At 54.9% G+C, this 27758-nt stretch overlaps 1 protein-coding gene across 2 annotated transcripts in view; it reads left to right on the forward strand.

Moving 5' to 3' along the window:
• PTPRN2 (protein tyrosine phosphatase receptor type N2) overlaps positions 1-27758 on the forward strand; it is a 519894-nt gene that overhangs the window by 282460 nt on the left and 209676 nt on the right. For both annotated transcript variants that reach the window (XM_032482973.1, XM_032482974.1), the window contains one exon: positions 13882-13946. In XM_032482973.1, coding sequence (XP_032338864.1) covers positions 13882-13946 — 65 coding nt within the window. The remainder of the gene's footprint in view (positions 1-13881; positions 13947-27758) is intronic.

The following is a 27758-nucleotide window of genomic DNA, read 5'->3' on the forward strand; positions in this document are numbered from 1 at the left end:
GATGCAGGTGGAGGCCTGGTTTAACATCAGCTTCACCTTGTCTAAAACACGTCTCTACCTGTGTTGTTGCTAATAGCTTAAAAAAAAAAATTGTGAGAAAACTCAGAACCTGAAACTGTGGCTGTGTGTCTGGAGAGAAGGCTCTTGCGGGGACAGGCTCAAGGCCTCGTGGCGGAGAGTTGTCAGAAAATGTGTTGATGAGGGAATGTGGCTGTTTAGATGTGTTTAATAAAACACCTTCGTCAGATTTCACTGCTGTTTGCTTTGGGAAAGCCAATTACATAGCGAAATTGGTGGAAAATCTTATTATTACGAGCTCCGAGCCCCTGCTCTACCTGCTCACTTTAATGTCTGGCGAGGAACGATCAGGAGACAGATTTCTGTGTCTCCGACGCACCCAGGGCCCCTCCCTCCTCCGTCGCTGACTGAGCGAGCGGTTTGCCAGGACCCACACATGGAAAATTGCTGAAGATAAACATTGTATCTTGAATTACTCCAGGCAACCAGGCAGACTGGAAAAAATCATTTGAACAAATTGAAAACTGAAATGTTGATATCAGATATTAAATTAATGTAAGTGAGATTGAAACAATATCTAATTAAAATAATTTGAAAAATGACTTGGAAATTGAAGCTGACATAGCTTTTACCGGCCTGTCATTATTGTCACCGTGCAGCAGAGCCGTGCCTCCCTGAAGCCCAGGATGCCGGGCAGATGGACGCCTCCTTTGTGCGCTCGGCTGAGGTGGAAGACGAGGCCTCGAGAGCCTGTCTTGGGACCCCGAGGTGTGGGGTCTGCCGCCCAGGACTCGCAGTTTCCACGGAGAGGATGGCTCCCCAGCACGCACTCTTGCGCCTGAGCCTGGACCGTGTGTGATGCTTCACTTAGCAAAGGCAGTAAAGAGAGAGATGCGGGCTTGGAGTGAAAGCAGGGACTCCAGGCTCCCGCTGCAAGGGCCACGTGTGGGTGGAGGGCAGCCCCGGGTTTGCACTGGTTTTGAGGGGGTCGCTCCTTGGATCCGAGCGAGTGCCCTGCTGATGAGGTACCACGACCCATCTCGGGACCCGGCATGGCAGTGCCTGGCACGTTGCCTCTCGTGCCCCCAGCGACTGCTCGGGGCCACCCTCACCTCCCTGTTCATGACGAAGGTGGTGGGAGGGGGTGTCTGTCACGTTGAACCTTCTCTGTGATCTGAGTCCTGAAGCGAAAAATGGCCTGGAGCCCAGAAGGCCTGGCTGGACCGCCCACAGCCGCACTGAGAACCGCTGGTCTGAGAGCAGGGGTGGCTTGGGGCGTGGCCCTCAGGGCCAGCGTTGCTCCCCCGAGGAGCTAGAGACAGACGGAGTCTGCAGGGAAGTGCGGGTGGCGGGTGGCGGGACCCAGTCCAGAGCCGGGGCACTGGGCGTCAGGGGCGGGCAGTGCTGAAGTCCTGTCTCCCCGTCCAGACAGGCGCTCCTGTGGCCCGTCTCACGCGTTGACTCCTCTGACGCTTTTATACACGCTTACCGGCAGTTATGGTCAGCATGACGTAAAACTGCTAGGTTATCTAGTGTCTACCGTACCTCGTATTTAGCAGTCCACACGGTTTTGCTCAAAGCCCACTGAGTTAGCTGTTCTTCCAGAGTGTGGAGCAGTCAGGAGTGGACAGGGGCTTCCCGGAGGGTGGCTGGCCTTCCATTTCACCACTGAGAGAACCAGACACTGGGACAGACCCTCGTTCAGAAAACGACCAAAATGCTGGAAAATGAAGAAATAGACAGTTTTAAACATACTAGGTATTTGGCAATATTCAAGTTCTTAGAGATCCCAAAACTAAAAGCAGGAACCCATGGATATAAGGGACGCCGACGTTAACCTTTATCTTGAGGGCATTTTCCAAACCAAGCTGAACTTGAACTTCTGCATGCGTGACCCTGTGGACTGTGGAGGGCAGGGGACAGCTGGGCCGGACTACCACGACGAGGCTGGAGAGGGCTGGCCACGTGCAGCTGGGCCACTCAAGATCACAGGGGTGAGGGCAGCCTCAGCTGATCCCTGCTTGCCCTGAGGAGGGTGCTCCTGTGTCCAGCATGGTCACTGGGTGTGGGGAGGCATGGGGCACAGAGCCCCACAGGAGTGTGCTGTCCACCTGCACGCCGCCTGGTGGCCCCACTGCCCCAAGAAAGCAACTCAGTCTAAGCTGGTCCTGCGTTGGTAGAGCGTCCTGAAGCCTAGAAGAAGGACACGCACATCCTCTCAAGGACTCGTTCCTTCCTCTGTCCGCAAAGGACTCCCACAGACAAAATCCCAAGAAACGGGTTTCAGAACATGCTGGGGAACAAGGCAGCGTGCGAAAGGTCATCTGAAAGCAGGGACAGAAGCAAACCCCAGACACTGACTTGTAGACGTAGAATGTGAATTCCAGAGTCTTACCTGTTTACAGGAATGAAGAGGGGAAGGAGATATGTCCCAGCAGCCAAGAGCCTGAAATGACCAGAAGTGCTTTTTAAAAGAATTGAATTATTAAATGAAAGACATAATAATAGAAATTTTAAACTCAGGAGTGTTTAAATCCAGCTGAAGAGAGAATTAGTGAACTAAAACATGAAACTGAATAAATTATCCGGAATGCAGCCTAGAGAGAGAACGAAATAGAAAATGTGAAAAGAAAAGAAACAAAGTACGTACGCCTAGAAAACAAAGCAAGAAAATCTTACACACTTAGTGGGAGTTCCCGGAGACAGTCCCCCTCGAGTGGTCAAGAGAAAACATTTGAAGGTAAAGAGGCTGAAATTTCTCAAAATCTCACTGACGGATGACACCAGTCCTCAGATTCAAGAAGTCTGTTGGCGTGAACACAGTTTCAAATCTGGATTCACAGCAGTGAGACTGCAGAACGCCTAAGGCAAAGCAAGAATCGTGAAGTCAGCCAAGGATGAGAGACAGCTGCCCAGGAAGGCATGGGAGTTTGAGCCACCGCTGATGTCTCAGCAGCCAAACGAACCAGAAGACAGTGGGGAGCAACGTCATCACATCACTGGGGGATTGTTGTCCACCTCAAACTGTACCCAGAAAAAGTGCTGTCCAAAACCGACGGCTTAAAGATAAGGGCTGAATAAAGATACTTTCAGGGAAAAAAAAAAAAAGAGTTTGTCACCAAGAGATTTTCATTTAAGTTAATTCTAAAGATTTACCACATGCAAAAGAAAGTAACCCCCTAAGGAAGACCTGGGGTGCAGAAGAACAAGGAGCAAAGAGAGCAGCAAATGTGGGGACAGAGTCTGCCGTGTGCAATAAAGCCGCATGAGGCCAGAAACAAGGTAGGGCTGAGACAGTGAGGGTGGAAACAGTAGCATTTGAATGGAGGTGAGGCTGCTGGGTGGGAGCGCTCGGGGTCTCTGGACACTTAGGAACAGAGCTGGTCTTCACTGACGTGAGCGTTTGCTCCCTGGGGACACCGAGATCTCTGCGAGACCACTGAACGTGGAAACGGAGTGTAACGTTTAAACATAAAGGCAGCAGAGGCTGTTAGAAGTGAATTCAAATATGTGAGGAATCACAATAAATGTAAAGGAGCAAAAGTCCCAATCAGAACAGAGATTTACAGACTGGAAAAATATATATGTTGTTTATGAGACACAAAAAGTTTTATATGTACATACATATATATATAGAGAGAGAGAGAGAGAGGGAGAGAGGGAATGCATACATCAAAATGGAAATTTTAAAAATACTGTTCAGTGATAATGGATAATAGAAACACTGAAGTATATTTTAATACCTGAGGGTTTGCTTTAAAAACAGCACGTTGAAAGAAACTTGTTGCTTCAACTGTTCATATTAGAAAGGAAACAAGACTTCGAACAATTGACTACATTTTAAGTTTAAGAAATATGAAAAAGAACAACATAATAAACCCAAATAAAGTGGAAGGAAGGAAATAATAAAGATAAAAGCAGAAATGACCAAGATAGAGAGCAAACACAAACGGAGGACAGGCAAATAATATTTCTTCTTGGAAAGAACTGATAAAATTGAGAAATCTCTATCATAAATGTCAAGATAAGGGAGGAGGGCAGAACAGCACTGGGCACAACGAGTGGGGTGTGCACAGGGGGGCTCTAGCGTAGAGGAGGTCGGCAGAGGGACGGCAGTGCCGTGAGAGCTCACTTCAGCATGCAGACATCGTGACCAAAATGACAAAGCAGGAGACTTTCATGATCCTGTAACCAAAGAAGAAATTGAATTAGTAGTTGACGTTCTTCCCACACGGAAAACCCCAGGCCCGCGTATTTTACAAGCAGGTACTCCGCACGTTCAGGTGAACCCCATCCTGCAGAAAACTCCCCGGCTCCTCACCTCCTGAGGTCAGGAGACCCCTGCTACCAAAACTCAGCAGTGACAATGCAAGGGAGAGAAATTAGGGACAAATTTCCTCTGAAACACAGGTGCACAAGCTGAACCAAACACAAGAAGGTGAAGCTGGCAACTTATTTAAAGACTACGTCGTGAAGAGTTTAAGTTCTCACATCAGGAAGATGATGAACATAACTTACCACATTCATAGATTAAAGAAGAAACCTCATTTGGCCATCCAAGCAGATGTAGATAAAAGCATTTGCTAAAATTTAGCAAGTTCATTCATAATAAAAATGCTTAGCAAAACAGGATGAGTTTGTTAACCTGATAAAGTCCTGCAGAAGCATCATGCTTCGTGGTGAAGCACTGGACGTGCCCCCGTAGGAGCAGCAGCAAGACGTTGTGTTTGCCTGTTGCGCTGCGGGAGCCACGGCGGCACCGGCCAAGCAGGAAACAGAAGGAAGGTGGAGGAAGGAAGAAAGAAACACGTAACTTTGACAGGCGATTTACTCACTCAGAAACACCGAGGAAGATCCAGATAATTTAATAGAATTAGTCAGATAGTGGAGAAAGGTTGCCATGTATAAAGTCACGTGCAAAAATCAACTGTATTTCTATACTTAGAAAAAAATTAGGAAATATAATTTAAAAAATGGTAATTGTTTACCATAGCATGAAAAAAAAAGGTACTAGGAATAAATATTTTCCAATGCGAGACCTTTATGGAGAAAACTATGAAACGTGTTGGAAAGACGTGAAAGAAAGCCGAAACGCGTGGAGACGCTACACGAGCACAGACTGGGACTAAAGGTGTTATTTCCCCAAACCTCCAGAGTCAAAAAAATTTTAACAAAAACCCCAGCAGCTTTGTTTATTTTTGTGTTATATTTTTATGTTTATTTGGGAGCTTGATGAGCTGATTCTTAAGTGTCTTGGTGCAAAGGGCTGGAGCAGCCAGAGCACCCCCTCCAGGAAGCGGGGAGAGGGGCCTGCTGTCCTGGGGTGCAGCCGGTACCGGCGTGGGGCTGGAGACGGGGCAGGCCTGGGCTCGCAGGGACAGCGGGACCCCAACAGCAGGACCCCAGCAGTCGGCCCTCCTGTGGAACTGGTTCCTGATGGAGTCGGCATCGCAGATCAGGGGAGAACGACCTTCTCATAATTGTGCTGCGAAAACAAGGCGTCTGCTTGGAAGAAAACCTCTCCTCCACAGAATCAGCCCCTGGATGTCAGACGTACACGTGAAGGGCAAATCCTAAATCTTTTAGAAGAAAATATACAACGACATCTTAATGATCTTGGGATAGGGAAGTTTTGCAACCAGATACCCAAAGCGCAAACCTTAAAGAAAATGATAAATGAGACTGTATTAACATTAAGAAACGTAAAAAGCCAAGTCACAAATGGGGATAAGACAGTAACACATAACTGGCAAGGTCTCAGTGTGCAGAATGTTTACAGACCTCCTACAGAGCAGGAAGAAGGCAGACAACCCAACAGGAAAACGGGCAAAGGCATGGCAGAAGGTTCACGTGAGAGGAGGCAGGAATGGCGAGGACACACGCACGGTACGCAGCCTGGCTTGTAACAGAGGAACGCAAGTTGACAGTACAGGGAGATGCAACGTGACACCCCCAAACCGGCAAGTGTCTGTCTGACAACAGGCGCAGGTCTGGAGCAGCAGGAACGCTTGCGAGCGGGTGGCAGGAGTGTGAGTTGATACGAGCACTTTGGGGCTCTGTCCCAGCGACGCCACCAGGGCACGTCCCCTCCCTGCACCTGGAGCCATGGGCAGGGATGCCCACGGCTGCCCACGCCGATCAGGAGCAGAGGGAGAGGAAGCAGCCTCTGGTCCACTGGCTTGGACAATTGGCGGGAGAAACAGATCAGGATGTGCTGAGATCATGAATGCAGCCAGAGGCAGTGAACAGATATGAGTCACCGCCAACGCAAAGCCAATTCCAGGCCTCGGAGACATGAGGCTCAGCACGGGCCTCAAGCTGGAGGACACGCATGACAGTGTCTCATCTCAGTACATTCAGGCCCAGCGAAAGTGAGCGGTGTGCACGTATGTGGACAGGTCTGCAGAAAAGGGAAGCGACGCCCCAGAGCTCAGGGGAGTTGATCCGCCCCGTGGGGGGAGCCCCGAGCGCCGCATGGAATGGTAAGGCTGTGCGTCTTTTTCAGAGGGTGGCTACCTGGACAGGTGCTGTCTTATTATTTATAACCAACACGTATTTTATGAAACATCTAATCTTCAAACATAAATATAAAGTATGGATACTTTGGAATTACAAATTAACTGAAGAAATATTTCTAACCGTCAAGGGAAAGTCATCATGAGTGACATGGGAGGTGCTTCCCAGAAGCCTGCGACACACGTCTAATCACGGAGTTTCACACGTACGGATGCCATACGCAGTATTTCACCCACCACACCAGCGCTGCTGTTTCTTCTGCACAGTGAGCCTCGGGCTACGTAGAAACCAGCCTCGTTGCGTTGTTTTAAATATCTAAGGGGGTGTCTCCCCAAACTGGAAATCCGTGTAGGAAGCCGGCTGCCTCAGCCGCTCCTGACGGGAGTCCTGCTGACCTGTGCCCTGCCCGCTCCTCCCTCCCAGTCAGGCCTCCCCGCCCGCACAGTGACGTGGGCTCTTCGGGGGACGACGAGGTGCGCCCCCGCTCAGGGCCTCTGGAGCCCTGACTGGGAGCAGACGAGCCCGCCTCCCTGCAGGAGGAGGTGCTGCCCACCCCCCACCCCCAGAGAGGACGGGGGCGCCCACCCTGTCCTCCCCTCCCTTGGAGCAAAGCCTCACGTGGTGTCTCTGGTTTTGGTAAACAGTGTCGGGAGAGCAGCCACGTTCCAGGGTTATTTTAATTCTTTCTGACAGTTAGCGAAAACCCAAACTCTACTTCAGATGACCCAGCCTAAAGTGAAGAACGTAGGGCGACTGTGTTGTCGCCGCGCAGGGGTGCCGCTGCGGGGACCTGCCCTGCCCGCGGTCTCAGGAGACTCCAGGTGCCCTCCTGCCACGACGCTCAGCCCGGGGCCTGACAGGCCATCCTGCGCGGTTTGCTCCACATGCAGACGGCAGCTCCCGCACGGCCACGTGGGGACGGGGGACTGAGAACGCGCCCGACGGTCCTGAGCCCGAGCTCGCGGAGGGCTGCCTTCGGTGGTGAGGACTCCAAGTCCAGCAGGCAGCCTAGACGTCTTCTCTGCTTCGATGCTTATTCAGAAAGTCCAACCATGGGTGTAGAAAGGACCTGCACACGTGAGGCTGTGATGACACGGTAACTCACGGTCACAGTGAGGGATGGCGCAGAAACCTCCCGCAAGAGCTGAGGTTCCTCGTGCACGCTGCGGGTCACGGCTCCGTTCCCTTGACAGACAGTCACCGAGAGCCTCCGGCGAGCTGACGCTGACCCAAGTGCGGGGCCGCCTGCCTCATAGGACAGAACTGCTCTGTAGAGCCACCTTCTAGGCAGGAAAACTGGTAAGTAAGTGCACACTGCGTTGGATGGAACAACCACTCTGCAGAAAAGGGAAGCTGGTGGGGAGGGGTGGGAGATGGGCTGACACTGGGTGGCAATAAAGTGACTTAACAGCTGAGACGTGGAGGAGGGGAGTCCCGTAGACACTGGGGGTGAGCATTCTAAGCTCGGGGAACAGACAGCGAGTGCAGAGGCCCCAAGGCAGGAGGGCCCACTCCTAGGAGCGCCCAGGCTGGAAGGAGCGGCCGGCTGGCAGGGCCGCGGCCAAGGTTCAGATCTGAAGGCCTGACTCCTGTGGCAGGAGCCTGAGGCCACAGGGGGGACCCCGCAGAGCATGAAACCCTGCTGGGTTTCTAATAGTGAAAAGTCTACAGCAGGAGAATGAGCTGTTAACATTCCGCCTTCATACTTGGAAACTATACATTCATAATGAAAAGAAAGTTTAAATATGTGTAAAGCTATGGGTTTTGTTTCTGAAAATCAGCCGAATATAAAGGACAGTTGGACTGAATTATTGGTGGTTCTCTTATTGGCTGAGCGGAGTTTGGATGAGCATTGAGTTAAAGACGTATGTAATTCCTGAATTATTGTGTATAAATACGATAAGTTTATAAACATATTTGTAAATATATTTTCTTCACTTTGTTTTACAAAATTATTAATAATATTGTTTAACAAAGATTTTCATAAAACTGCATTTAGACAGAAATGATCCAGCTGTAATTTCATACAATGTATAAAATGTGAAAGCAATTTTATCAAAAATGTACATATGAAATTGAAAATTAAAATTATATGCCTTCAAAAAGTCATATTTTAAAAAATATTCAAAATGAACTATTATAAAACAAAATATAATTAATATTTTTCTTTAAAATATTCAAGATTAACTATTATAAAACAAATTTTTCTTTAAAATTTTCAAAACGAACTATGATAATTATTAGACAAAATATAATTCATAAACAATCTTTAAATCTAAAGTGTTAATTAAACTTTTAATTCTATTTTTTTAAAAAGAAGTAAAATTGTAGTTTTTTTATAAAGATAAAATACGAGCAGTTGTAGCCTCAGGACCCGTCCAGCCCCCAGCCAGGACCAGGACTCGTGACACGGTGTCTCACCTGACGTCCAGGAGAACTGGTAACTAGTGGACGTTGTTCTGGGTGCAGAATGCTTCTGGGCCACCGTGTGCGGCTGCTGCAGGTCCACAGTCATCCAGGAAAACCTGAAGGACCGCAAACCAAAACGCGAAGATAGGCCGGGGTGGACGCTCAGCACTGCTGGGAAAGGGGGCCTCTCGAGCCAGGAATCCTTTGCTTTCCAGCTGAGAAGCAGGCTTGACAAGTTAATTAACTTGTGTCTTACCCCCGCCCCGCGCTCCTGAGGCTCAGACCCCCAGCCCCTCCTTCTCTCAAACCCTTGTGGCCTTAGGTGGCAGCAGCCTGTTGTCCAGAGGACAGGAGGCCAGATGTGGGGACCCTCCCCACCCGCGTGTCCTGGTGGCCGGTGGAGAAGACCACAGAAGCAGGCGTCTGCCCCTGCGGTCCTGCTGTGGTCCCGTCCCTCACCCAGCGGGTCTGCGGCGGGACCAGCTGCCCAAGTGCCAGGCCCCAGGGCGGGGTGGGGGGGGCGGTGGAGAGGGGCGGGACCAACTGCCCAAGTGCCAGGCCCCGGGCAGGGGGGATGGAGGGGCGTCGTGTTCTCAGTGAGACTGAGACTAAGCGGGGCTGCAGCCCAAGGGACCCCCTGCCCAGCTCCAGGTCAGGTGTCGACGGCTCACCTCTGGCCCTGGAAGGACCACTGTTCACCTGGGCCCTGGCTCTGAACACCCCCTTGGCCCTGACACAGAAAAGGGGAGGTGTGGGCGAGATGGCCTGGGCACTGTGGGGTCTGGGCACCCAGAGCATCGAGGTCAACTGTCTCCCAAATCTGCTCCCTCCCAGGACTGACCTCAGCCGGACAGGTTCCACGTGGGGCATCTCTAAGGAAAGGTCGAGTCACTTCCCGGCGATGGGAAGGGAAGGTTGATGGTGGCCGTGCGGGTTTCCGTGAGGCCGGCCCAGGGCAAGGGGGGCTGGTGGGTCTAACCAGCAGCCCCCAGACATCCAGCCTGTCTGCTTCCACAGACGCCTCTGGGTGTAAGCAGGTAGCCGAGCGCAGCATTTCTCCTAAGGTGGAAGCAGGTACGGATGTTCCCCCGGGAGCAGGACTTGTGGCTCCGCCAGAAACCGCCCCCGCCCTTTCCTGCAGGCGTCCAGCCCCCCTGGCGTCTGCCGCCTCCCGCACCCCCACTCGCCGCCCTCGGGCTTGCTAGCGCGGCACAGCATTGAGTCGTCCCGTCGCAATTTAGATCACAGAAGGGACTTCTGCTCATCCTTTCAGGTTAAAATCACGAGGATAAAGAAAGAGGCAAAATTATTCCACTGTCGCTACGTGCTTAATTATATGGAATGCTGCATAAATTGTCAAGTGCAAAGAATTATTCTGATAAATTAAAATACTAATTAAATAGGCTATTGCAGAATTTTGAGAACATTGTAGGGTTCTGCTTCTCCAGGTAATTTGCATATCCTTCATCTAGTGAATTTAATTTTAAAGGACTTCTTTTTGTGTTTGGAAACCCTTTTTGTCTCCCGTGAAGATAAGAGTGGGCTTTATGCATTGTTCTTGCCTTTATTAAAGCAGCTTCTCCCGGGGTCTCTGCGTCCTGGCCTGCCGGCAGCTCACGCCCACCAGCTCAGGGTCCATGTTTGGCCATGGAAGTAACTCAGACAGAACATCTGGCCAATGAAAGGCTTTTCTTTCCCCCTCAAAATGCTTCCTCAAAGCCTGAAAAAAAAATGGGAGAATTTTGCACCCAGGTGGAGGTGGTGCTGAACTTACACGTGTTTCCAGAGAGAAGGTGTGTTGCGGGGGGGTGCTCGGAGGTGTGGGGGTGCCTCTGAGCCAGGTCTGAACGCCTGTTGGAGGTGCCGTCCGTATGAGGGACACAGTCTAGGAGCACACAGACCACGTTCTGTGGCGGTTTGGCTCTGCGGGAGAGACGCAGGGGCAGGAACCCGTGCAGCCATGTAGGGAACCCTGTGAGGGAACACACAAAATGACAGCGTGTGGAAACATCGCTGAGCAGGGCTCCAGGATGCCCTGAGGACGGCAGAGCACACTGAAGAGCGCTGGGCCGGTTTCTCTTGTGGGTCGGTGTGAGTGCCAACAAATAAATACAAGTGAACAGAAACCCCAGAAGGGCTGTGCTGAGGGGGAGTTGGGTGCCTTGTACACGCGCTGGAGAAAAGGCACCACTGGGTGTCTGTCTGCTACGCCCACCAATGAGACATTTCAAGGAACAAAAAGTTACATTAAATACAGAGCCAGCAGGCACCGCTGGAAGGGGCCTGACGCCCGACCGAGAAGGTCGCAAAGGAGCGCAAAACCGCGAGGCATTGGTGTGAGTCCCAGAGACGGTGTGGGCCCCGGCCGCCAAGGCGCCCCGCGGGCGTGTTGGGAAAGCCCATCGCGTCTCCACGGAGACTTCTCGGCCAGGAGCGGGAGACGGGCTCCGGGAGAACCCCACAGGGCACTGTCACTCTAGCGACGATGGAGGTGGACGCCCCTTCCAGAAGTTTCTGCAGCTTGTCGGAAGGTGCCCGGGGAGATTTTCCAGTAGAAGCGATGATGTGTGTTTTTTTGCCATGGCCCCTGAGGGCGTGGGCGCAAAGGCCAAGGGGCCCCGAGGGGAAACACGCGCTTTGTTTTATTGTTTATTTAGTGGAGGTACCGGGATGGAACCCAGGACCTCGTGCGCGCTAGGCGCGCACGCTACCGCCGAGCCGGATTCCTCCCCCTGGGGACACGCACACCTTAGCATCGAGGAAGCATGGCGGGTTAAGACCTAAACTTCGCACACAAAGTGCCATCCAGACGGGGCTGGAGCCAGTTGGGACTGGCTCCCCAGAGATCATGTTCACTTTTCCAGGAACGTTTTGAACCAGTGATTAAACGCAGCCATTATGAAAAATTAAATTCCACACACTTGCAATTAATTATGTCAGAAACAAAGGCTTAGATACCCAGCCGGTCGTCCACTACGTTCTGTGGTTCTCTGTGCGCTGAGGTCATGTCACCCCCAGGGGAGGAGGAATGCCGCCTCTGGTGAGAGCCCCTCCCCCACTCCCCTCACCCCGTCCCACTTGGGGCTGCGCGAGCCTGCCCTGGTCTCATGTGAGGACAAGGACGTGGTTTTGCTGGAAAGGTCTCCCCACACCTGGCAGCTCTGAGACGGTCCTGTGTTCACGGAGGGGAGGGGTCGGGTGGGTTTCTGGAGGGAAAGGGCTGAGGGCCTGGGGACGTACCTGCCCGGGCCTGGTTGGGGGGTTGGGAGGTTGGTGGGGGGACAGAGGAACCTGGAAGCTATGCTGACACTGACTGTCCCCCCAGACAGATGACCCGGGAGGTGCTCAGGTGCAGAATGGCCAGCGTCCCACCTGCTGCCTGGTGTGGGGATGGACTTGTGGGCCAGTGGGCACAGCCTGCGGTCACCCCGGGCCCCCTGCTTGGTGGAGAAGGTTTTGCTGGAACACAGCCAGACCCGTCCCTCTTTCTTAGTACTGTCCCCACAGCCGGGTCGAGACCCACGGTGGCCAAGCTGGCCGTTTCTAGGAAGGACGTTCGCTGCCCCCAGACTGGGTGACCTGCGGAAGTGTTGCCAGGCTGGTTTGTTCATTCCAGAGCCTGAACTGTCTGTTACTTCTCCGAGGCAATAAATGGAGTATTTTTAATTCCCGTCTTTATGTGCTCTGTGCTCCTCAGTCTGCTGAAGACTCGCTGTTATCCCCCCAGAGTGGCCTGTCATTCAGTAAAATGTCTCCTTTGTTCGCAAGAGAACATTAAAATCAATTGCTTTGTGCTCTGCCTCTTACAGAATATTCCCCTCCACCAGGGTTTACTTTGGGGCCACCGCCCCTCCCTGCCCCCTTGGCGCCGCCACCCAGCTCAGAGCCCCTTAAAGTGCTGCTGCTCCGACCCCGGGCCGGGGGTGTGCCCCTCTCTCAGTGCCCGCACAACTGCCCACACGTGGAAGTGGCGTTCCTCCATCCAAGGGAGACGGTGGGAGGGCCCCAGAGGCAGGGGAGGCCGGCTGCAGCAGGACCTGGGGTGTGTGTCCTTGGAACAGATACAGTGTCGCCCCCAGGACTAACGTGGGCATTTTACAATAAGGGGTGAAAGTAATTTCTGTTTTCTTGCTCTCTCATTCTGTGTTAATCACAATTGCAAGGCACTCTTCATTCTTAAGGTTTGCAATAAAATTCCGTTTCTTTCTGGTTTTCATTTCCAAAACAATGGGGCTTTATCCAGAGGAATATTTCCACAGAATCGTAAGCCACGGCCAATCGCTCTGTGACACAGCTTCTTCTCCAGGAGGGGTCCGGGGGTTTGCCGCGCGGGCCCCAGGGTTAGCTGCGCTCTCACTCCGACTGCTGGCTGTTTCTAGGGCTCACCCTGCCTGGGCTGATACGCGTTCTCTGTAAGTCTTCCTCATCCTAAGTCAGGAGCAGGCCAGGATGAGGATGGCACCGGAGCTAAATGGTCGCAGGATGTGTCTTGTAGGGGCAGGAATAAGAGGGAATAAATGAAGCAGCTCCCAGAGCTAACGGGACGGAGGCATCACTCAGTCTTGCCTGCTACTGAGCCTTTCTGTGGACACAATGCTCGTTAATAGAACCTGTTTTCCAGTGATTATAATTAACAACCATCATGTCGTCCTAAAATCAGACTTCGCAGTCTGCAAAGCAGGTCTGCCTACAGTTTCTCACCCAGTCTTCTCAAGGGTGCTGTGACTTTCCTGAGACAACGTTTTATGGGCAGAACTGGGGGCACACATCCACTGGCCAATCAGTGGGAGCCTTCTGCCCAGGCTCGTCCACGGCACTGATTGGATCAGTGGTCGGAGTGGGGCCTTCCTGGAACGTGTCCAGAGAGGGAGCGCTCAGGGTGTCTTGAGAACGTTGCCTCTCTAAGCTGACCTCTTACTTCTTAATTTCTCCTAACAGCTGACAACAAGGAGAAACTGGAAGAAATGTCAGGACTGAAGATCCTTCAGACAGGAGTCGGCTCGGTGAGTAGCTGCAGGCTGTCTGCTGAGACACCCAGGCGGCCGTGTGGTCTTGGGGGAGAGGCCGGGCGAGCACCGGCCGGGGAACAGTGGGAGGGTCTGTCCACGCGACGTCGTGCTGCGTTAGCAGAGGAGCCGCTGGCTGGGGCCAGGCTGGTCCTCCCATTGGCTGAGACGCTGTTCCACGATGCCTGGCTAATTGGACAGTTTTGGTTTTGGTTACCTTTGAAATTGTAATTTGGTGTCTCCCCGAGAAACAACAGTCATGGCTAAGGAAAGGTTGGAACTTTTGGAAACCTGTACTTCCTTCTTCAGATGGTTCACAGTTGCTGAGTTTGTGGCCGAGAGAAATGGCTCTTCTCTGGGGTTGAGGGGGCACTTGTATCTTCCTTGTTAAAGACGTGTGTGGGGTGGGGGCAGCATGCAAGGAGAGTGTCTCTGCGGCGAATCCAGGGCCTTGTCCTGATGCTGCTGTGCGGGCGTCAGAAGGGAGCCCTTGGCCAAACGCCCCGTCAGCAGTGAGGGCTGACGGCGCTGAGCCCCGGGGACCCAGTACGCGGGTGCCCGGTCTCGGGCCCCGCAGTGAATTGCACTCACGCGGGGCGGGCGTGCTCCCTCTCAGGGGCAGTGTGCGGCCACTCAGAAGTCAGCACGGCCCGAAACCAACCTGCGCCGCGTCTGCAGGGCTTGGCTTCACGGCCTGGCGGTTGATTAACATGAAGTGCACTTGTTCACGGCGCTCCTGGCCTGCAGCAGGTTCCTCCCAGAGCCACTCGGACATCGGCCGCTGTCTTCTTCTCCTGGGGAAGCCCTTGTTCAGTGGCTGTGAGTCTGGCTCCTGAAATGAGAACTCACTTAACCGCCAGTTCTTGTTAGACGGAGGCTCCCTGCCTGGCAAGTAGGGGCGGGGGCTCCTTGCCGAGCGCAGGCAGGAGACCGGGGACCGCAGAGACGCGTCAGCGCGGGGAGGGCCGGCCTGATGAGCGGTTTGGCAGCGGAGGGCATCCTGGTCTTTTCCGGCCGAAACCCAAAATGCACTGTGTGTGACTTTAGCAACCCGTGAGGTTGGGGAGAGGCCAAGGGTCTGTGGGGCCCCAAGACCGTGTGTACCCGTGGAGGTGCGGGGACAGTGGTGGGAAGGGCCAGGTGGCTGGGAGGTCCCGCGCCCGGGCTGGAGGGCTCGGATCCTCAGCCCCTCTTCTCCTGCCCCCTCAGCCCCGTCCAGTGGGGTCCTGTTTGGTGCCACGTGGTGTCCAGAGACTGGGAACGCATCCAGACTGGCTTGGGGTGAGGCCATCGGGGCGGCCCAGTCAGAGGATGCTCTGGTGCTGAGAATCCGCCCCTACTGGGCGGAGTTCCGGCCACACAGGGACAGCGGGCTGGGCTGGGCCCGCGGTGTCTGTGGAAGGGCTGGAGGGGCGGGGAGGGGCAGGACCGGCAGTGGGTCCTCCCGTGCCCACCCCACTGGCCGTCCTCGCGTCCCCTCCTCGCTCTGCTGATCGTCTCGAAAGCCATAACCGCGGAGGTCGGAGGTCTCCTCACCCAGGCAGCTGCCCTGCGCGTGCGTGCATGGTCGTCCCGTCTGTGACGCGGACGCCTGTTTCACTGCGCAGAGGCCCTGCCCCTCCCTCATCGGACCGCCGCCCAGTGAACACTGGGGCCCCTGGCCTGGGGCGAGGCACCTGCTCCCACCTCGCTTCGGGGCCGCCTCCTGCCACCCGGTCAGGCCCCCTCTCTCTCCTGCGCCATCGCTGCTCCGTCCTTCTGGCTGAGTAACGTCAGCACACAGATCTGCTGCAGTATTTCCCACCTCAATAAGGTACTCAGCCGCCTGGACACCCGTCTCTCCCCAGCCAGGCCTTTTCACCCCCCCCACCTCCACGGGAAAACTTCTCCCAGACTGTGTCCGCACCCCGCGGCTTCTCCTGACACCCACCAGGCCTGGTCCTACCGTTCAGGGCGTCCCCAGGGCCTCAGCTCCTGGCACCAGTGTCACTTCCTGCACGCAGATTCCTTGCCCTCCCGGAGTTGCTGAGTGGCCTCCTTTCTGAGGCCGGTTGTGCTGAGACCCCTCCCCCATTGGATCCTATTCCTGATTCCTCCCTCGCCCCCGAGGGAGCTCACCCAGGCCTCGGAGTTTTATGTTACGTGTACGGTGATGACCTCAGGTCACACCTCCAGCCCCAGCCGGTTCACTGTGATCCACACACGCGCAGACACCAGCCCCTGCACATCTGTCCCTGGAGACCTGCCAGGTGTGGACCCAGCCCGGGCAGTGCCGGGCTCTCGGCGTCCTGCCACAGCCTGGCTCCGCCCAGGCTCCCGGCTCCCGGGTGGAGACGGAGTCGCTGTCAGTTGGGAAAGTGCCATCTGGGACCTGGGTGGATCTGACTCGTGATGCCGGCTTGCGCCTGGCTTCTCTTAACCTCGGAGGGTCACCGTTCCGGGTGCCTGCCCTTCTTGCATGCAGGCGCGGAGATTCTGCCTAGACAGGTGGGCTGCTGGCGGAGTGCACAGGGCAGGGCAGGGCAGACCCCCCACCCAACCACTGCACGGCCCCTGCGTCCTCGTCCAGTCTCCTCTGCTTCCTCTCTGGCCCCGAAGTGGCCAGAAGCCTGACCTCACCCTCCCTGGGGGCAGACAAGGACCAAACCCCAGCCCATTTATTTCATCCACTGATGGAAACGTGGCGGTGAGAGGCTCGCCCAGCCCTGGCTCTCCCTGACAGTGAGGGGTCCCCAGAGGTTCCCTGGACCCACAAGTATCTGGAGACCAGCTCTCCGACCCCTGTCCTTTTCTACATGGCAGTGTTGCATTTCAAAGGCAGTATTGCTCTCACCTTTGAAGTTGTCTGAGGTCATCCTGATGGTTCTAAAGCCCAGGGTCCCACATTCCACGTAGCTTCTTCTGACCAGTCTCCAGTCTGGACAGAGACAAGAGGCGTCCGTGCATTTGGAGCGGGTTTGGGGAAGTAAAAATGGGAGTAGAGGGGCAAGTTGCAATGTCTTTAAAAAGCCAACAGTCGTCCTTTTCCTAATTTTCATAGCCTCGTGCAGTACTGAGCCTGATTTCGATGCTTCTGATTGTTTTTTTGAAATGTATTTGGTATGAATGTCTTTGCTAATTCCTGACTCTGGGAAGTAAAGCTCAGTCTCTGCTAGAAGTCTGACAGCATCCACAGGATCTCTCCCTGGTGCTTGGGACTCAACGTGTGATGACAGATATAGCGGCATTAAACCTTTTAAGCCAAATGGAAACATCTCAAAACAAAATTTAAAGAAAATGAACAGATTACAGTACACTCACACGTTCCTGATAGATCGGTGGTATTTTGACGTGTTTCAAAATCTAATTTCCGATATCTTGAAAGTGTTCTCATTTTTTCAAATTAATAAAGTCACGTGTTTTCCAAAGGAAAATTATAACATTACAAAGAAAAACTCAAATATTTGGAAGAGAAGTAATTGAGGCGGTGTCACCAGGAGAGCAGACTCGCGAGTGTGGCTCCGTTAGTGTGTCTGAAACCAGTCACATCCTGGTTTCTCATCAGTGTGACAGACACGGTGCCATCAACCTGCCCAGCAGCTCAGTGGGAGGAGCGGTGGCCCTGGGGCTCAGCGCAGGGAGGGCTCCGCCTCGGCGGTGGCGGTGACGAGCCCCTCACCGCAGGCTCAGGCGGAAGGGAGGTGCCACCCGCTCAGATTCTGGAAGAGGGAGGAGAAAGTTTTCCCGGAGCCTTTTAGGGCTGCTGATTGGCTCTGAAAATTAATCTGGCCAAGACAGATGAACAGGGGCAAAGCACCACCTTTATTTGCTGTTTTGTGTGACTGGGGGGCGTGCGGGCGTGGAGGTGAAGGTCCCTGGTGGGCACACGGAGCCTTCGTGCTGGGGGTGGTAAGGGCGGGGCGGCCTTGGAGAAACGCTGGGTTTGCAGCAAATGGGGGCGGGGGGTCTGTTTGTCCGGAATCTTCTCCTCGGAGATAAGGAGGTCCTTTCCTCCAGGTTCAGGGGGCACCTCTCCCACGAGGGTCCTAAACCTGCTCCGGGGAGAAGGGTGGGCAGGAAGGAGGGACCTTCGGCCCAGAACGGTGCCACATTGGGGGCAGCATGTCCGGGACCCATCACCAGTGCGGTGTGATGTCAGACGTGGTTCTCAGATACTTCAAAGGGCCCTGGGTTCGGGAGTTTAGCTGGGGGAGGGCAGGAGGGCTCGGAGCCAGCCCTGCATGCTGTCCACTCCCTGGTTTAACCAGGTCCGCCCCTCCCTCTGTCACTTTTGGGCTATGGGTTTCTCTGTACAAAGAAGGGATTTTGTGGCCAAGACTGTGCCGAGCCCCAAAGTCCCCTAAGAGTCTCGAGTCTCCGGTCTGGTCCTCCCCCAGGAATGAAGTGACCTCGTTATGTGAGGTGTGTGCTGGCGGGCGTGCGGGTCCCCAACGGTCGTCACCTGGAGGCCCGGCGGGTGGGACAGGGACTCAGGACGGGTGTTCCCCAGGCACCACTTGGTCATTGCCCGTCTGGTGGGGGAGAAGCCACTGCTCTGCACCCTGGTTATTTATCTTTTACTGAAGTGCAGTCGGTTACCGTGTGTCGGTTTCCAGCATGCAGCCAGTGTCCCCGTCATGCATGTACACACACATACTCGTTTTCAGTTCTCTTTCATTGAAGGTTGTTATAAGATACTGGATGTAGTTCTCTGTGCTCTACAGAAGAAGTTTGTTTTTTATCTGTTTTATGTACAGTGGTTAAGTTTTGCAAACCTCAGACTCCCAGATTTAACCCTCCCCACCCCGAAGCCACTACTCTAAACAGCTTCATCAAAACCTGAGTCCAGTGGTCTCGGGAGCCCCTGAGAGGAGCTGGGTGTTACGAGCAGACGTGGGCCAGGCCGGGGGCAGAAATGCAGGCGGTGATGGCCCGAGTCACAGGGATGCTCAGGCCGAGTCAGTGTCCCGCCAGGTCCCCAGAGGCCCATTTGCAGTCGCATGGACTCAGGAATGATCTGGTATTGAGGGGCCTTTCCAACGTGAAGGAGGCACCACAGTAAACCCCCCGGGGGGACCGGGGCAGAGCTCCATGTGGTCGTCAGGTCGAGGGGGCATGGTCAAACCCACAAGTGTCCCTTTTCACACGGTGGGTGGAAGGGGCACCTGCCTTCATCGCACTCAGTAAATTCCTACAGGTGTTCGGGCAGGACCCACAGGTGGTGCAGCACCGACCTGAAGCACTGCGTGTGGCTCCGTGCGGCTCTGCGGCCAAAGGGAATTTGTGCCGAGACAGGAAGCCCCGTGCGGGGGGGCGGGGGACAAGTGGACCCGGGTGAGGAGCCGGCAGACACCCTAACCTCCCCCCAGAGTCTAGTCCAGAGCCTCGTCCCTGAGGTGGTGACAGAGGTGGCTCACAGGTGACAGTCTCGGTTTCTTTAGTAAAGACCAGAAGTGCTCAAACTCAATGCCCAGTTCTCAGAAACCAGCAGGACAGTGAGAAGCCACAGCCTGTGAAACCTCTCACCCCTCAGCCCGGTGATCGTGCTCCCAGAAACTTAGCTCAAGAGGAGCGTTCGCAGTGGGAAGACGAAGACACGGGCTTTGGGAAAAACAGAACTGCCCTGAATACTGAGCCAGCGGGGGCAACTAATCACATCACCGTCATCACGTAACAGAATCGGGGGGCTCCACTGAAGGTCGCTGTGGCGAGCCTGAACTCAGGGAGCTCTGCGCTCGGACGCGGGACGAGGACCAGGTGTGGGGGGGGCCCGTCCTGGAACGGGCTGGGGGTTCTGAGCGAGGTTTCTCCTTTCCCGAAATTTTGTTAATACCATTTTTAAACTTTCATTCTGAAATCATTATAGATTCAGAGGAAGTCGTAAAGACGGCACAGAGATGTCCTGTGTACACGTCGCTGAGTCTGCCCCAGTGGTTCCACCCACGTGATTCTAGGAAAAGAGCGAAACCAGGAGGAGGCTGTCGATTCAGTGTGTGTGGTTCTTTGTCATGTTATCTTCAATACCAGTTTTCACGATTTTAATAAAGATAGAACATGCAGCCAGAGGAAGTGAGCACATACTCGTCTTTAAACACATGAGGACGCACGAGGACACACCGCCGCGTGAGCCGCTGCGGCTCCTGGGTTGCCGGGGGGACACGGCCGGCCGGTGCACGTACCAGAGACAAGGGAAAGTTTAAGAGGCTAAGAAGCGGAGTAACAGATACGCTGCCACAGGCAGCAGCGGCCGCGCAGCCGACAGGTGCCTGTGTGTGCCCCGAGGGCCAGTGGCTGAGGTCTTTCCTTAGGGGGTCACACCAGGTCCTGAGGGGTCACGGGGTGCTCCAGCGGCTTGTGTGCAAGCCTCTGATTGGCTGTCGGTGAGGTAAGAGGTTTGGCGTCCACGAAGGGCCGTGGGGTTTATGGCTGCAGGTGGGGATGTGGGCTGAGCTCCCGTGAGATTAGGCGTTCCCCAGGCTGGTAGTTTGTCAGGGGAAACACGCCCCATAAAGAATGTACTTTATCTGAGGAGGGATCGCAGGCAGGCGTCCAGGAGCCCAGGAAGGGGGGTCACTGAACTGAGACAGATGCCAGTTGGCGCCACATTTGTGAAGGTCGTATATGACACTGCATGTACACGGGCAGGACATAGTAAGTAATTAAAAATGTCCCTGGCTTGGGATCCAGACCCGTATTTGGAATTCAACAGGAAGGGCCCTGGGTGTGTGGGCAGCAGAGGAGCAGGAGGGGTGGGGAGGGTGTCCCCTGCGGCGATGGGCCGACAAGGGGTCATGACAAGGCAGTCTTGTCAGGAGGGAGAAGAGGCAGCAGACTCGGGACTGGCTGAAGGAGGCAGTGCATCCGAGGACGCATTGCTGAGTGAGCCAGAGATGTCGGCGCCGGCGGGGCTCCTGGGGAACAAGGCCACAAGCTGCTGTCTGAGGTGCTGCTGGCGTGTTTGCAAGAACCAGCCGAACCCGTGGTTAAAGACTTTGTGGCTCCTTAGAGGGGCATGCGGTTGGCCCTCCCCCGTCCCAAGGCTCCCTTCCCATCCATCCGCAGGCCAGCTGTGACCAGAGGACAGAAGGTGGACACCAGCGGACCAGGGAGGTCTGGGAACCCAGACGCGGGCAGTCCAGGGATTCGCGGCATCCGCACCCGCAAGGCCCTCTCAGCTCCGGGGTGTGGGAGGGCTTGGGGACAGAATCTGTGCTGGGGGCCACGGGCCCTGAGGGAGCCGGGCGTCCCCCTCCTGGCCATGTGGGCCTCTCTGCTCGTTCACGTGGGCCCGGCGGCACCAGAGCCCGGCTCCCAGCACTGTCACTGTGTGCGTGGTCGCCGTATTTTATTCTGGTCTGCGTTTCTGGACAGAGAAAACTGATACTTTTTCTTCTAAACGCAAAAAGTACATCAGCTCTAAGAAAAGCCTGCTTACTTGTAAATATTCCTAACCTGTGTTTGGAAAGGGAAACCCACGTGAAAATGCACTGAAACGTTTGCAGGGGCCTGTCCAGACCGGTCTGTGGGTCCCCACACTGAGCGGTGGGTAGAGGTCAGAGTTCAGGGGCCACTGGGCTTCCAGCGCTCCTGTGGTCGCCTCCCTCTGCAGACAGTCGCTGGACGGCCCCCGGAGCCCCACACCCCCACCCCGGCCCCCCCAGCACAGCCTTCTCTTCATACTGTTTTCTTACTGCTCAGAAGTGAAGAAAATCGCACAGAAGTGTGTTCGACGTGATTAAGTGCACTCGACATACTGACAAATGCAAGTTCATTGTGAGGCGACGTTTCCTTCTGAGATGCCGTATGAAGTCCACGTCACATGGGCCCACGGACGTCTTTTCAATACTTTTCATGATTTAAGGCAGGAGAGGGGCCCTGCGATGAGGCAGTTGCTATAGTGACAAATTCAGTTTTTATTCACCATCGGAGCAAATAGTCACGTCAGATGAAATGAGTATTGCCTGCCTGTGGCTGCGGCAGCCCCTCCCCCTTTCTGACACCCCAGCTGCGTTTTCGTGGAAAGTGCGTGATGTGTGTCCCGCGCTCTGTCGGGGCGGGGCCTGGACAGGCCCCCCCGAGACGCGGAGGGTCCCCGCAACACAGTGCCAGTGGTTCCTGCTGCCTCCTCTCCTGGGCGGTTAGTGTGGTATCAGCAGTTAATTTTTCATTTAAAAAGCTGAACTCCAGGGAGACCCCTGAGAGCCCTCACAATGTAATATCTCAGAAACCCGTTTTCAGTCCTCAGCCTGTAAGACTTGAAATTGCTTGAAGGAGTGGAGAGACTTCAAGGAAGACACGCAGGGCAGACGCCCCACAGCGCGTCCCGGGCTCACCCCCCAGGCGCTGTCCTGGGCACCGCACAGGCATCCTCGCCCTGGCCCCGCGAGGTGGGCACACGTCACAGACGAGGAACCGGCACAGGGAGGTCAAGAGACAGCGACAGTGGTCAGGCTGCCCTGCGGGCGGCCAACCCCAGAGCCCGTGTCTCCTTCCCTAAATGGAACCACACCGGCTTTGAAATCTGCCTGTTGGTGAGAGGACCCTGCTGGCTCCTGTCACTTGGAAGTGCAGCCACCGAGGGGGTGGCTTCAGAGTTGGCTCCTGGTCTCCCAGCGACAGACCTGCGCCCTCTGGGTTCCCACGGGAGCTGCTGCTCCGCGTCCTCGCAGGGGAGGGGTGAGTGGGGCATCTCTTTGCTGGGGCTGCAGTCACACAGCCCCACGACCCAGGGGCTCAGGGCCCCCCCCCCAGTGACCTCACTGTACCATGATCCCCTCGGTTAAGGTCACATCCTGAAGTCCTGAGGGTCAGAATGCCAACGCTGCCCACTTTGGGGGACACAGCTTAGCTCACACACAGCGAGCTGGTTGTGTGAGACCCCCCCCCCCACTCCACTGGATGGCTGCGCTGTCAGGAACCCCCATCCTAGGGATCCAAAGTCCAGAGGGTGGAGGAGCCCAGAGTCCCTGCCTTCCCCACCCGGCTTTTCCGTAACGTCCCCGAGTGTCTGAGTGACTCAGTCCACGTCTGTCTCTCTTGTCCGTGAGCTCAAGAGTGAAGCCACGTGCGTGGTAATCACCCGCATCTCCAGCCTGGAGCGTGATGCCGGCCACACGGCAGGGGCTCAGTAAACCCTTGGGACAGACTGATCCGGGGCCTGACGCCCTCCTGGGCGCGTGCGTCTGCACCATCTGCTCCAGGGGTCATTCCTCTGCTTTCTCACTGCTCTGACATCTCCGTGGAAGGTGCCTCACTCTGGAAAAGGCTTCTTCCCTGCCCACCGTGCCCACCTGATCTGTTGTCACCGGAATACCGGAGGCTCCCCCCTGTGTTGGCCCCAAGGCAGCCGTGGCCCGTCCGCAACCCGTTCCCACCCCAGGCCAGTCTCCCTGGCAACGGATCTGATCCTTTAACTGCTGGTTTGAGTACCTCCCCTAAGCGCAATCCATGGGCTTAACAAAAATTCTTTTTCAGCCATATGAAGTAATTAGTGATCGATATAAGAGAAAATATAATCAAACGCTAAGTTCAAAGTAACCTCGTGTCAGAGCAGACGCGCGGCCTGTGCCACGCTGGCGAGCTCCACGGAGGGGAGTGCGGCTTGGAGGTACCCGGTGCGTCCGCGTGTGTCCACGTCTCTCCTGCAGTAAGGGCACCTCACTGAGGTGCCCCTGAAGCTGGGCCCAGTTCTCCAGCGTAAACGCCCCGGTGTTCAGTCAGCAGTGAAATGTATGCCCTGCATGTAACGAGCGGTTCCAGGAGGGAAGGGCAGCTGGTGCTAGAGGAACCGCCCTCGTGGGGCTCGGTCCTGGGCAGCGTCGGGGCGTCAGGGCGGCAGAGCCAACCTCCCTCCTCCCTTTCCTGGACTCCCGGGTGCAGCGCCGTCTCCGAGGCGCCACTCCAGGCCCTGAAATTGCTCCACAAGCACCACCCTGTGGGGGCCACGAGGCCCTGGGATGTCTCTGGTGCCCCTGTCACCACGTGTCACCCCAGATGTGGCACCATCGTGCCAATCTGTGAGACCGGACTTGTGGCATGCCCGGGTCCCACAGGCCTCCCACAACTGGCAGAGGGCCTTCAGCCACCGGGGTCCTGCCTGTCAGGGTCCCACCCGGACCGCGGCCACCACCGGTCTGGGTATCAGGGTCCTAAGGCTGCAGTGGCAAAGTGCCCCAAGCCGGGGCTGAGAAGAGCAGAAATGCGCTCTCCCCAGGGCAGGGCGCCGGGAGTTCAGGATCAGGCGTCTCGGGCCGCACGCCCTCCGGAGCCTGCAGGGTGGATCCTCCCTTTTCAGCTCTGGTGTCGCTGGCGTCCTGCACTTGCAGCCGCCTCCCTGCAGCCTCTGCGTCCATCCCCACAGCCTCCCTGTGTGTCTCATCTCATAAAGACACTGGTCATGGCCTCACCTGAGCTGATCGCGTCTGCAAAGTCCCTGTTTCCAAGAAGCCCTTCCTCCCAGGGCTGAGGGTTAGGCCGTGACACACCTTTTGGGGAGACGCGGTTTGACCCTCAGGATCCACAAGTCACAGATGTCATCCACCTCCTGACCCGAAGCACCAGGATCGATTATCAGCTGACCTACAACTGAATTTCCCTCCTTTGGGGTTACAGGGCCCTGTCCACCCGCTTCATAACGGAGTTCGCCTCTGCAGCCAGATCGGTTTCCCTGTTAACAGTCAAGTTGGACTGAAAGGACCTCGGGTCAAGTTGGATCCCCTCTGCAGTCCCCTCCCCTGCACACACACACGCACACACACACGTGCTCCCAACACCCGCCGTCTGAGTGATTGACCCTGGTGAGTCGGGGCTGAGAAAATCGGAGAGAACTGCACTCGACACCTGGGGTCGGGGCTGTGACTGACCTCACCTGTCCGGTGAGATGTCGCAGGGAGAGACAGGCATGGCGATGGCTCACTTACAGACCTGTTGGATAGCTGCATATTTTCATGAAAACATGAAAAGTAAATAATTTTTGTTATTTGCATTGGACTGTCATCTTTTCTCATCACGATTCTTGAAAGTTGAAATCCCCTCAGCCTCCTCCCCATGGCACAGGGACACCTGCTGTTCTCCACGAATATGACGAGTTTTTTAACTAGACGGTAGGTTAAGTGCATTTACAGGACTTTACCCACGAAGCTGATAAGATCAAGGACAAAACGCAGATTTTCCGACTTCTGGAGAAACTGCTCTAGGTAGACCTGGTGGGGAGGGGCGCCCCCAGGAGCCCCGGGAAGGGCCGTCCACGGCCAGCGAGGAGCACCTGGCTTGGTCTCCGTGTCGTGCGGGGGCGTCGTGGTGCTGGCCAGACTCTCACTTAATCCAAGCTTGTACCGCTCGCCCCACGACAGGCCAGTAAGTCGAGAGACGTGGCGTTGGGACAAGGAAGAGCATCTTTATTTGGAAAGCCAGCAGACCGAGAAGATGGGGGCTAGTGTCCCAAAGAGCCATGTTGCCTGATTAAGAGTTCAGGGTTGTTTTATACTAAAAGGGGAGGGGGTCACGTCAGACGTTTCCTGGTTCTGCTCAGCCTCCGGAAGGGACGTGTTAATTTCTTCCTTCCTGGTCACTCGCAGCGGGGCCTGGTCAGGATGTGGCCTGTGAGCTGAACAGAGGTGTTTGAGCTCAGTGCTCCCCTCCGGGAGGCAGGTTCTCAGAGGTGGGCCATGATGTTAATGTAAGCTTATAGGCCACGTCCTTTTAGTGATTAACTTGTAGCAAAAGCGATAGATACAAAGATTAATGTAAAAGAAACAGATCCAATATGGGGTCAGATTTGTTCTTCCCTGTTACACACATTCCTCCTTCCTGACCCCGGACACCCTCCACTCGGGCCCAGCAGCCTGGAGAGGTGCAGGCCTGGCAGGTGCTGGGCACCAGCTGTGGGCAGGCAGCTGAGCTGGGCACCTGGTTCTGCCTCGGCCTCAGGGCCCACCTCCCTGGATGCTGACCACGGACCGGAGCCCTCCCAGGGCTGTGGCTGCGGCGCCTGCACTGCACCTCCGTCTGTGTGGGACGTCTTGTAATCGCGTATTAGGGAGTTCTCAGGACCGTGGGCGCAGGGAGCCTGGGGGTGGCGTCAAGCCGTGCGGAGTGGGGGCGGGGGGCACCAGATTCTTACTCAGCCTGTCTGCACAGACTTCATCCTTTGTCTCTGTGAGATGAAGGCCCTATTAAAGGGCTACTTCGTGTGTACAGACCCTGAATTACACAGCTTTTTTTTTTTTTTTAAAGAGAGCATAAAGCAAAAAAAAGTTTAAGAGGTAACTCTCTTCCCTTGAGAAGCACCCGGACCTAATGCTACACTAAGAACGCCTGCTTTCTTCCCCCCCTGCTGGTGACACACCCTGCAGTCACCGAGGGGCTGTCCCTCCAGGCTCGTTCCCAGAGCTGCCTCGGTGAGTCCCACAGTCGGGCCCTAAACAGAAGACGTCTGGTGTCTCCCGTCCCGGAGGCTGGGATCTGACACCCGGGTGTTGGCCAGCTGGCTCCTCCTGAGGCCTCTCTCCTTGGCAAGCGGACGGCCATCTTCCCCCCGTGTCCTGACGTGGCTGTCCCTCTGTGCATGTCTGTGTCCTGATCGCCTCTTCTTGTGAGGACGCAGGTCACGCTGGATCAGGGCCCTCCCACAGGACCTCGTTTTGCCTTCATTATCTCCTTAAAGGCCCCGTCTCCAAACGCTTGTCTTATAGGTCCTGGGGCTAGGGCTTCAACACAGGGGACTTGGGACACAGCTCAGCCCCGACACGGACCCGTAATCCAGTCTGTCCTGTTCACGTCTCATTACTCGGGGCTCCTTTTATATGTTAGCCAAAGGACCGCCTAAGGGCAAGTCCGCTTCTGAGAAATACCTGTGTGCCGTGTGCTGCGCCAGACGACACATAAGAAAATGAAGGGTCTACCAAGCCGATTGGGGAGATAAAAATAAGTAAGTGAAACTCAGTGTGCGTTTTCAGAAGCATATGGGGCAGTTCCGTCCAAAACCCTTTCAAATCCGTGGTTTGATCTGGGACACCGAGTCACAGTGATGAAGTGACCATTCGGTGCAGAGGCCGCGACTGTCACCAGTGGTGCTGGGCGTTCAGGCGGGAAGGCTGGCGTCCAGGGTGCGGGGGTGCTGGCCGTGCTGGCTGCTGGCCGGTCCCACTGGGTGGTTTTGCTGGGAAGCACGTCTCGGGATGTGAGGACCAGGGCGCCAGCCAGACGCTCCCCTCCCGCAGGGAGGCCTCCGAACAGTTCTTGACATCAACGCGGTATCAGTCACGTTGCCACTTCATTTCTTTGGCAAAGGGCCCTGAGTCTCTGGCTTGTTTCCGTTTTGGTGTTCAGCAGGTGGACTCAGTGGGTTTGGGGCGTCGGTGCTGATTCGTGGTGCTGCCTTCGCGCAACACGAAAGGGGCTGCTTGTTAAACTGCTAATTTTCGGATCTTCTCTAAGTGAATGCAAACAAATTCTGGTCCTCAAAACCCTGCTAATTGTACGATGTTCAATTTTTAATTTCCAGTCCATCTTAGATTATGGGATGAAAAACAATATTTAATCCCTCGTTAACACATGAATAAGCGGAAGCTGTCATTTTCAACCAGACAATGACAGGATTATATCAAGAACTGTCAGTTTATGTGAAAACATTATGTTGCCCAAATTTTCATAAAAATTAGCAGTGGGTAATATTCAAGATCAGAGCAATGGAAAGAGGAAAGTCTATTCATGGTAATAAATATTCATATTTGTCTGCTCAGGAGATGAAAATCTAATCAAGGGGCTATTGATGGGCTGGCCTTTTTTTTTTAACCAAGATGTTTCATCTAAATTGGGTTTGATATGGAA

The sequence above is a fragment of the Camelus ferus genome, chromosome 7 (assembly GCF_009834535.1).
Source record: "Camelus ferus isolate YT-003-E chromosome 7, BCGSAC_Cfer_1.0, whole genome shotgun sequence".
In the NCBI taxonomy this organism is placed as follows: domain Eukaryota; kingdom Metazoa; phylum Chordata; class Mammalia; order Artiodactyla; family Camelidae; genus Camelus; species Camelus ferus.